Source organism: Notolepis coatsorum (assembly GCF_963971535.1).
Source record: "Notolepis coatsorum genome assembly, chromosome: 5".
In the NCBI taxonomy this organism is placed as follows: Eukaryota; Metazoa; Chordata; class Actinopteri; order Aulopiformes; family Paralepididae; genus Notolepis; species Notolepis coatsorum.
The window spans coordinates 60,308,135-60,319,696 of NC_140169.1; the positions used below are offsets into that span (position 1 = coordinate 60,308,135).

General features: G+C 48.4%; 1 protein-coding gene across 1 annotated transcript in view; it reads left to right on the plus strand.

Moving 5' to 3' along the window:
* Window positions 1–11,562, plus strand: part of nxpe3 (neurexophilin and PC-esterase domain family, member 3) — a gene marked incomplete at its 3' end in the record, with an annotated part of 76,339 nt that overhangs the window by 63,538 nt on the left and 1,239 nt on the right. Inside the window, exon 5 of the mRNA XM_084314662.1 lies at window positions 10,670–10,906. Within this exon, the coding sequence (XP_084170788.1) occupies window positions 10,670–10,906 (237 nt within the window). The remainder of the gene's footprint in view (window positions 1–10,669; window positions 10,907–11,562) is intronic.

Genomic DNA, 11,562 nt, shown 5'->3' on the forward strand with positions numbered 1-11,562 from the left:
CGTCAAGTTCAACCGTGCACTACCACGCACCGGAGGATACCTACACCGGACCAGCAGAGCCACCTTCCGGCAAGGATTATTATTCTTCATTGCTTTGACCAAGCTGCTGGAGCAGAGAACCGCCTACCCCACTGCTACTGTGGGATCTACACCTGCCCGTGAGACCATCACTCGAGCCAGTCTCTGTCGTACCAGAGGCTCCACGGCTTTCATCTGCGCGGCGCGCACCCTGGGACCAGGCTGCCTCTCCCCGCTGACATAGGGGTGATATCGCCTCCGTGGACCATTGACTTTCATAGAGCATTGCCCCCCCCTGCTGGCTTACAACCGGTAGTACACCCCCCCTTCCCAGAATATCCCTAGATCTAATTACTTAATATTCATTATTGATTTGCCTGCACATTCTTTGCCTTATAAGCGCATCTAAAGTGACCAAAGTAATGTAATATCATATTCTTAATGTAATAAATATTCTAAATGAGTATTTGTGTGGAAACTGTGTTATTGTGGAAGTGTTCTAATCTGATATACCTTTGTACGGTATTGGCCAGTAATGTACAGGACGGTAGTAGTTTAATGATACTAATACTTGATTAATACAGTCAGGGAATTGTACCCCTCAGTTACACCCTGGTTGGGTACGTTTTTTACTCAGCACTGTCGTAATGGCTTACGGCCATGCCAACCTGTACACGCTCGATCTCGTCAGATCTCGGCCGCTACACAGGTTGGTCCTGGTTAGTACTTGGTTGGGAGACCGCCTGGGAATACCAAGTACGGTGTGCTTAGGGGCTGGTTCTCCATTCTTTTTCGCTCCTCTCATGGCGAAGAGGGGCCTGTTGGGGTGGTCTTTGACCTCCTCTGGTGACCCTGTGCTTCCCGTATCGCCGGGCCCGGTCCGAAGTAATGTTTCGTCGACCCGTAGGCCTGGGTTAACCCTTTTTTGAAAAACTGAAACACTTGTACTGCGGTATAGCCGGTAGGGCTGTCTTAAATGCTTCGAAGCTTCGAACGTTCGATTCGATGGCACAAGCTTCGAACATTAAAAAAAAAATCGAAGTTTAAAAAAAAATATATATATATTAATAATTTTTTTTTTTTCATTGTTACTCAGCTGATAGAGTTGTACCCTTCTTGCTGTCTTGTCGTACAGAACTTGTAAGTCGCTTTGGATAAAAGCGTCAGCTAAATGACTAAATGTAAGTGTGTGTGTGTGTGTGTGTGTGTGTGTGTGTGTGTGTGTGTGTGTAGGTGTGTGTAGGTGTGTGTGTGTGTGTGCGCGCACCTTGTAGAATTCCACACATAAGAAAGAAAGATACTGGGATGAATAAACAAAATAGGAAATAAAATGTAGAAATGCATGCAATACATAAATAAATATGAATCTCCATATATGAAATATAACATTTAGATAAGGTGCTACTGAGATGTTTTGCTGAGTTCTTTGTTTTTTTGTGGAAGTTGCCCTTCTTAAAAATGCATGAACATTCACTGATAATTGGTCTGTAGTGGAGTCTACAAGGTCTACATTGCCGGACCATGTAGAATCCGGACCTTGTAGACTGACATAATTCTGTGCATAGTTTAGTCTACACAGGCCATATTTCAAATAATCAAAATCTTACTTCATTCATCTTAAACATTCTTGATTTGGGGGATTGGTAGTTCCCATGAAATCTGAAGTTGTTCAAACGACAACAGCGATCCACCTTGAATTAAATCACACAGCCGAGTGAAACCTTGTTGGATGCGTCAGTCACGAAAGGGGCTACTTAATTAATTAATCCAACCCACTTTATTTATAGAGCACATTTAAAAACAACAACGTTTACGAAAGTGCTGTACAAGTCCCACAACATAAGATAAAAAAAAATATATATATATAAAAAAAAAAAAAAATTAAATTTTTTTTCGAAGCTTCGAATTAAAATCGAAGCTCGGCCCCGAAGCTTCGATTGCCAAAAAAAGCTTCGAAGGTCAGCCCTAATAGCCGGTGTATACCCGCAGGTGTGTTTTGGAGTTTTTTCTTGAGAGGTTATAGGAACAACCACCGCATTGGGTAACACCAAGGTGGTTGATTCCCTGGTGTGTTGGAGCAGTGTCAACTCCCGGGTTCACCGTTTGAGGGTGCCCCTGCACGTTCATGACGTCTGCCAATCATGTCAGCCTTCTCTGCCTCAACCCCTCTGGGTGGGTTTTTTTTAAATGGAGGCTTGGTCATGCAACACCGCCCGCTTACGCTCCTTCCGCCGGGGCGGCTGTGTTCAGCTGTCCCCTCTGGCGCCTGTCTCGTCCGCAGTCTCCAGGCTAGGGTTAATAGCCTGTTGCCTGTTTTTTTCCCCGGTGCGCTGCCTGCTTCCGTTGGTCAACCTTTTTTGTGTGCTTACGGCCATGCTTACTGCCTGTTCTGCAGGGTCAGTGTGCCAGGCGGTTGGGGGGACAGGGCCCGCTCGGCTGAGGGGCCTTTGTCCGAATACGCTGGCGATGTGGGGGGCGGGGTCACTAAGTGCCCACCTGGTGGGGTCTTGATGCTGGCATCATGGACTTCTCCGGGCTCCCGTTCCAGGGGGTCCAGTCCCTTTGGTGGGTCTGGGTCTTCCTTCGCGCTCCGCTGCTACGGCCTTGCCACGGGGTTGGGTTTGCCCTTGACCCCGTGATTCTGGGGGCAGTAACGAGGTTGTTTCCTCCGTTCGTTCCCGGGTGGCATGCGGGTTGTGCGTGTGTGTAGTCGTGGGGTCAAGCCACGGCTGCTCACCCTGTGCGTTGAGTTGCTTGAGTGCCTCTTCGCACGGTCGGGTCCGTCGCCCTCCTGTGAAGCCCTCCATTAGGGTGGGTCGGGGGGGCTCGGCCCTCCCTGTTCTGATGGTTGTGGGGGGCTTTCAGCGGTGTGTATTTGTCGGCCGATGGCTCTCGCTCGGCCTCCCTTGTGCAGTGACGCCGAGCGAGAGCTATACGATACAGAACGTTAGGTTATGACTATAACCAAGTTCTGTTAGTATAGCGACGCTCGGCGTCCGACGCCGCTGCAGCCCTTGATCTCGCCTTGTGGTGAAAGCTTGGGAAGGAGGCGAGTGGGTGGCCCCACCCCTGCTTATATGGGTAAGCTGATAGGGGTGTGGTCAGACAAATATTGGGATTAAAGGTACATTGTGGTCTTTATTCAGTGCGTGTGCACGTGTGCGAGGACAGTGCAGAGAGTGACGCCGAGCGTCGCTATACTAACAGAACTTGGTTATAGTCATAACCTAACGTTAATAATGTTCTGTAGTTAATAATGTGGTTCTGTAGTTAATAATGTTCTGTAGTTAATAATGTGGTTCTGTAGTTAATAGTGTGGTTCTGTAGTTAATAATGTGGTTCTGTAGTTAATAATGTTCTGTAGTTAATAATGTTCTGTAGTTAATAATGTTCTGTAGTTAATAATGTGGTTCTGTAGTTAATAATGTTCTGTAGTTAATAATGTGGTTCTGTAGTTAATAATGTGGTTCTGTAGTTAATAATGTTCTGTAGTTAATAATGTTCTGTAGTTAATAATGCTGTAGTTAATAATGTGGTTCTGTAGTTAATAATGTTCTGTAGTTAATAATGTTCTGTAGTTAATAATGTTCTGTAGTTAATAATGTGGTTCTGTAGTTAATAATGTGGTTCTGTAGTTAATAATGTTCTGTAGTTAATAATGTGGTTCTTTAGTTAATAATGTTCTGTAGTTAATAATGTTCTGTAGTTAATAATGTTCTGTAGTTAATAATGTGGTTCTGTAGTTAATAATGTGGTTCTGTAGTTAATAATGTTCTGTAGTTAATAATGTGGTTCTGTAGTTAATAATGTGGTTCTGTAGTTAATAATGTTCTGTAGTTAATAATGTTCTGTAGTTAATAATGTGGTTCTGTAGTTAATAATGTTCTGTAGTTAATAATGTGGTTCTGTAGTTTAATGTGGTTCTGTAGTTAATAATGTTCTGTAGTTAATAATGTGGTTCTGTAGTTAATAATGTGGTTCTGTAGTTAATAATGTTCTGTAGTTAATAATGTTCTGTAGTTAATAATGTTCTGTAGTTAATAATGTTCTGTAGTTAATAATGTGGTTCTGTAGTTAATAATGTGGTTCTGTAGTTAATAATGTTCTGTAGTTAATAATGTGGTTCTGTAGTTAATAATGTGGCTCTGTAGTTAATAATGTTCTGTAGTTAATAATGTTCTGTAGTTAATAATGTGGTTCTGTAGTTAATAATGTTCTGTAGTTAATAATGTGGTTCTGTAGTTTAATGTGGTTCTGTAGTTAATAATGTTCTGTAGTTAATAATGTGGTTCTGTAGTTAATAATGTGGTTCTGTAGTTAATAATGTTCTGTAGTTAATAATGTGGTTCTGTAGTTAATAATGTGGTAATGTGGTTCTGTAGTTAATAATGTGGTTCTGTAGTTCATAATGTGGTAATGTGGTTCTGTAGTTAATAATGTGGTTCTGTAGTTAATAATGTTCTGTAGTTAATAATGTGGTTCTGTAGTTAATAATGTGGTTCTGTAGTTAATAATGTTCTGTAGTTAATAATGTGGTTCTGTAGTTAATAATGTTCTGTAGTTAAAACAAAAGGTTATCCTATAACCTAGTTATATGAATACTGGCTGAGCGTCTCGCTCTAGCCATAATGAGATATCTCTTATCTCCAGCACCTACTGTGCTCATGAACAAACAATTGCACTCTCATGCACGTGACCAGGCCACGCCCCCGTGTCCTACTATATGACGCCAGACAATGTCACACTCCCCCTTCCTCAGAAAAAGTTTCCAACACTGAAAACCCAACCAAGGGACCTCAGGGCGCTAAGAGCGAGACGCTCAGCCAGTATTCATATAACTAGGTTATAGGATAACCTTTCGTTATATTATCATACTGGCCAATCGCGTCTCGCTCTAGCCATAATGAGATATGGGGCAGAGCAGACGCGTGGCCCAACAAGTGTACCCCCTGAGGGTCCGCAAGCCCTACTACCAGGGGGGAGGGGAGTCCCGTCCACCTACCCGCCCTAACGAAGGGGGGGAGGCAGTCAACTCCACCAAAGTGCAAAAAAGAGGGAACCAGAGACTCCTAAAAATGCACAGTACAGGCGGGACCACGTGTGACGCATCACCCCGCGGCACACACCCACACACCCCTGCTAACCCACCGACAGGCGGGACGCAGGGGAGGTCCCAGACCTCAGAACCGCCTGGGAGACAGAATCCCCAGTCATGTCCATGAGGTAAAACTTAACGAAGGGACCCGGGGAGGACCAGGAGGCCGCAGCACAGATGTCCTCCACGAGGCCCCGCCTAACAAGGCGGCAGAGGCCGCCACTCCACGAGTGGAGTGCGCCCTGACACCCCCAGGGGGGACCTGTCCAGCCAACGTGTAGCAAAGGGCAATGCCCTCGCACAACCAATGTGACAGGCGCTGCTTGGACAGTGCCTCACCAGCGCGAGGGCCACCGTAACAAACAAAAAGTTGATCGGCAGCCCTAAGATCCCGAGTCCGACTGAGGTAAACCCCCAAAGCACGGACAGGACACGACAGATGAAGGCTCGCCTCTAACCCACTAGCGTGAGGAGGCGGATGAAACGCCTGAATCACAATATCCCTGAAGCGAAAAGAGCTCCGGATATTCTTTGGCACGAAGACTAGATTAGGCCTCAGAGTCGCACCGCTATTAGCACAAATAGACAGGCACTCAGGCCGCAACGAGAGAGCACACAGCTCACCCACGCGTTTAGCGGAGGTGATGGCCAAAAAGAACGCGGTCTCCAAGACAGCAGATCCAATGGCGCCTGCTCAAGAGGCTCAAACGGGGCCTCCGACAACCGGCCCAGGACCAGTTGGAGGTCCCACTCGGAGACAGAGAACGTTCCACAGGCTTGAGACACAGAGCGCCAAGCAGGAACGTCCCACGAGATGGTGGCTGAACAACGTTCCGCCGCCACACTCGACCATACGCCACTCCCCAGCGTAAGCCGTGGTAGAGGACGGAGCGTGCGCATACCGGATAGCGTTACCCTTAGGAGTCAACGGGGCTTATTGCACCCGTGGGCGGAGAACAAAAGGATTTAAATCTCTCACAAATGCTCAGGAAGTCCCGTTTTTCAAAAATCTGTAAAAATAGAACAAAGACAATTTCGAGTGCATATAGTGTAATCTATATGTATCCTTACTTGCTAAACGTAATACGACTTGTAAATATGTTTAATTCTTGCTAAATTGTATAGTTCTAAATGATCCCTGTATTTCCCGAAACTACAACGCGTCACGTACATGCACGCGCGCACACACAAACAGCGCATAGGTGTTAATCACTGAGTGATCTAATATGCATATTCTTCAGCGCGAGAGGGGGGGGGTTGTGTTTCTCACTGTCTGTCGTTGATAATATAATCTGAAGAGGTCCTGCATTATTATTATTATCATTCTCGAGAATACAGTTAATTTATGTATTAAAAGTAGTCTAACATGCTTTTCATCCTCGCCTGTGTATATACCCACGTCGCGCTAAAACAACATAACTACTGTATGGCAGAGACAGAGTGCGTGTGTGTACGAGTTATGAGTTATCTCGCAGTTCATTCAAGCGCGCATCACGGTGATGACAGCTCTCTAGAGTAGAAAGGTGCGCTCACAGGGGCGTAGCTGGAGATTCTGGGCCCCATGAAAGAATCAATTTGTGGGCCCCCAATCTATTAAAAAATGTGGGGCCCCCAATCTATAAAAAATGTGGGGCATTTGCTGGGCCCTTGGAATCATCCTAACCCCCCCCCCCAGCTACTCCCCTGCACACACACACACACACACACACACACACTCTCTCTCTCTCTCTCAAACAGAGAAATCAAAAGAAATCAGTACATTACAGAAGGAATTTCTTGTACAGTCTTGTACAGTAGGTGATATGGTATGTGATATGGTACAGTACTGTAAATACCATCTCTCTCTCTCTCTCTCTCTCTCTCTCTCTCTCTCTCTCTCTCTCTCTCTCTCTCTCTCTCTCTCTCTCTCTCTCTCTCTCTCGGGCTTTATTGAGGAAGGGCACAACTCTATCAGCTGAGTAACAATGTTCATCAAAGTGTTGAGTGCTACAGTGTAGGTTAGTATATTAGGACAAGTGCATACCTACATGTATGACCTATATCTATCTACTACTTTTGGATATGAGCATTTTTTTTCAATACCCAACTATGTAGTGGCCGCTTGTCGCTAGGCTAGGCCTCCTGCTGGGTCCATTCACTGGAATAACAAAGGAATGACTGGGCCTTTGCTCCAGGTGTGAAATGGTTCTAGTGACAATGATCACATTGAATTCTGGGAGTGTAGTTCTCTCATCAGATAGCTGAATGAACTTGGATCAAGTTCAAGTCCTATCCTGAAAAGTAGTTAGGATTTTACCAGAATGTTTGATAGGACATTGATTGAAAACTATCGTCTCAAATTTGACAATTGATGGCTTATTTTGAAGGTATGAATCTGTAATTTTACAGTATGTAACAAAAAAAAAGGGAAAATTCTGAGAAGGTGGAGCTAGTTACTTTAGACCTAGCCACAGAATAGTCAAGACGCATCCCCACCAGATTCACACTGTCAGCAGCCAAGCCTAGAGGCTGCCCCAGAACAGGAAGGCAGAACAGAGTTCCGCGTGCCTGAGAGAGGGCCCGCGGTGACCACGGAACAGGCCACGGCGGGGCCACACAGAGCTGAATCAGGGCCGGGGACCACACAGCTGAGCCCCGGCCCGGCACGACCAGGACCAAGTCCCGCGCTCCCGATGTACCTGCCCCCACAGCTGAGCTATCAGGTGTAAGGGGGCGAAAGTGTACAGAATCCCGGACGGCCATGGAATCGGTCCCAGACCTGCCCGACTATGTCTGGACATAGTCCCCACTCGTCAGGGTGAGGACCGCCCCGCGATATCACACCTGCACCCACATTCACCCTGCCGGGGATGTGGAGAGCCCTCAGGCAGAGCAGATGGAGAACGCCCATAGCCAGAGCCCCGACCGCCGCCCGGTGCAGACGGGGGGAGCGCACTCCTCCCTGTCCGACAATATACGACGCTGACATCGTGTTGTCCGTCCTGAGTCCTGACCAAAACACGCTTGCCCACCACAAGGTGGTCGAGTCGTTTGAGGACCAGAAGGACTGCCTTCAATCCCAACACATTGAATGTAGCGCAGACCGGTCAGCATGGCAGTTGCCCCCTACTGCGTTGGTCCGACACGTCCCCCCCATCCCATGAGGGAGGCTTCGGTGAAGACTGTGACATGTGACAGCCTGCTGCCCAAGGGGACCCCGCAGGTGAGGGCACCAGACCCTCCCCAGAAGACGAGGTCCCCCAGTACTGACATACTGACATGGGAACCTTCAGTCGCTTCCATATGTCTCACACCGGGTCCATTTCCATACAGGAAAAAAACCACCTCTGCATCCTCCTCATGAAGAGGAGGCCAAGAGGGACCCCAGCAGCAGGCGCATCATGGACAGCGCCGTAACCGTCCTAGGACGGAACCTCCCGAGCGCGCCGAGAACCCAACCACTCGCCGCCACTCCGAGAGGGATGCCCATCTAGACCTTGAGCTTAGTAAAAGCCCAAGTACTCCACCCGTTGACTGGGAAGAGGAGAACTCTACTTCCAGTCTACAGCAAAACCCAGGCTGGTGAGACACCACCTGCCTGGTATGAGACCTGGCGATCTACCCTGACCGGCCAAGTACCAGAACGTCGTCCAGGGCAGAATACACTTCGTAACCCCCGACGACGCAGAGGCCCCAGTGCGGTCTACACGCACTTGGTGAAGATGCGGGGAGCCAGAGAATAGCCGAACGGCAGCCTCTGGTACTCGTACGCTAAGCCATGCAAAGGAAGCGTAGGTAAGCCCTAGGATGGAAGATCGGGATGCGAATACGCATCCTACAGGTCTATGGAGGAGAACCAGGCCCCCACCTGACAGCGTCTAACAGGTGGGAGACGGTCAAAATTCTGAACCTTCCATGGGACATGTCCAGTATGGGTCTGATGTTGGGGGGGGGAGTGACCGGAGAGCGAGCTAGACACAGCTAGACGGCAACGTTTTTTTAGGGCGTGCTCATCTAATGTAGCCGATCCCTCGGCCGCCAAGGCTGTCGGTCTTGCGATCACCTGTTTTCTTTGTGCCCAGGGTACCTCAGGCGGGGGAAACACGGCCGCTGGTTGAGGGCCTCGCCACAGCCGCTGGCGAGGCCGCGCCCTCACCTCTGGCTGCGTGGTGTGAGGCGGTGTGGGGCCTAGGTCAAATACCGCCCGCGCTCCTGCGGAAAGACCAAAGTCCCTCTGCGGAGAGGGGAGCCCTGAGGAGGGAAACAACTTCTCTCCTCCTCAAGGGGAGACTGATCCAACCAAGATGTCTGTAAACAAGCGTTGACCGCATCCTAGCCCTCCCTGCGGTTATAGCTTGCGGCTAGGTCAAAGCTAATTGACCTCAAAACCTTGCGCAATGTTTCGACGTCAGCTGGCCCTAAGGCCCCACCACAGACACCATTTTTGACAGAAAAAACAGCAATTCGAACAATGTTGCTAGTCGCTGCTAATTCTATACCGTGGCGGTATAGGCTTAACAGCCCACCAGCCACCTGCCGGGCCGACTCGCCCCATGGCGTCGGCCGGGCGGGACACCGTTCCACCATGTCAGAGGCAAAGGACTGATGCCACCTGCTTCACAAGCACAGAGCACCAGTGGTGGCTGCAACAAAAAACTACTACTAGTGAAGCACTGCCTCACTAGTAGGAATGCAGCAACCTCCACTGTGGTGTGCACCCATGAAGGGATAAATGAACGAAAACTCCACTAACACACTGCAGAATGGGCTAGCCCATACACACAAATGTTAAGGGGATGCAGACCAGAGAAACACCAGTCCCGCACACAATTCATAGATTCACAAAAAGCACACCAGCCCTAGGCCTCAGCCCATCCACCCATGAAATGGTAAACAAGCCCCCGTCAAAACTCCCAACAGTAGACACCGATTGACCGTCAGCATGAATGGTTAAGAGGAGGGAAGACCTTTTAGAAAAGACAGCCCTCGTGGGGAACAAGAACGGAGACCCAGCATTGTAGCATTAGCATTAGCCGCGCGCACTAGGATAGCCGGGAAAACACCCAAAACAGAGTCATGACGACCATGTTTTCCCAAATATCCTGCCCCTCGCGCCAATACACAACTCGGCTGTCTCACGGGACAACGAGCAGTATCACAAATGCTAGAATTAATGCCTGGCAGCGCAGGCCCTACCTGTGCGCGACCTAGCCCGACAGCTCGAGATGAGGAAACGCAGGACAGGCCCGATGCGCTGTTAGGATGTGCCGAGAAGATTCCAGGGGCTGGTGAACCTCCGGCGAAAACCCAACATTGTGTAATTTCTCTCTGCATTTCATAACAACTAGTTCACGGAGTGCACTGCAGCGTCCATGTTGGAAACAAAAAAAGAGGAAGGGGGAGTGTGACCATGTCCGGCGTCATATAGTAGGACGCGGGGGCGTGGCCTGGTCACGTGCATGAGAGTGCAATTGTTTGTTCATGAGCACAGTAGGTGCTGGAGATAAGAGATATCTCATTATGGCTAGAGCGAGACACGATTGGCCAGTATGATATAACCTTGATCTCTCCTCTCAGACACCAAGGCAGAGACGGAGAGCAGCAGCATGGATCCGGCCCGGCTGACTCCGGCTGGTTATTACTACGCTGGCTCCTGGAGGCCCCTGGGCGGGCTAGGGCCCCTGGCCGGCTTCACGATGCACCAGTTCAACGACTCTTCCTCCATCACCCAGTGTCTGAAAGGCAAGGTGGTCAACATGTACGGAGACTCCACGGTCAGACAGTGGTTTGAATACCTCAATGCTTTTGTACCAGGTGAGTCATTTCAGTCTGTCTTGTGACATCTACTGCACTGCCACTACACTATCATTCATATAGGGGGCGACAGTGGCTCAGGAGGTAAGATTGGTTGTCCGGTAATCGAAAGGTTCCCGGTTAGATTCTGGCTCGTTTCAGCAGCATGCTCAAGAGTCCTTAACACTTTGAGTGCCAGCCACGAGAAACTCGTTAGTTCATGCCATGCGTTGAGTGCCACGAACGAGAAATCTAGTTATTTAATCGTTATTTTTTTTATTATCGATTTCCATAAATTTTTCATCAATCTAGCCTCACGTTACCAGTGGGGATCTATCTGAGCTCGAACAGGGAAAATACCGCCCCCTATCGTCTCTCCGGATGGTATTGCACCCATTGGATTGGACTGAATGAAATGGATGGGAAAAAAAGAGTCCGGAATCCACATTTTACTTGTCAGGCATGTAACCGGAGACGATCCCAGTCATTGCCCACCCTCAGAACAGCGTGGAATATATGTTTCCAGTACCCAGCGTTGGATCAATAAACGCGATCGATATTTGGAATGGCGATCAGGAATTGGAATAATCTTTTTGGAGGACATCTGATCTGAGGTAAGGAATCTATTTGACCAGTTTTGGGATAATCAGAGCTCTTTTCACCTATATCTCAGCGTG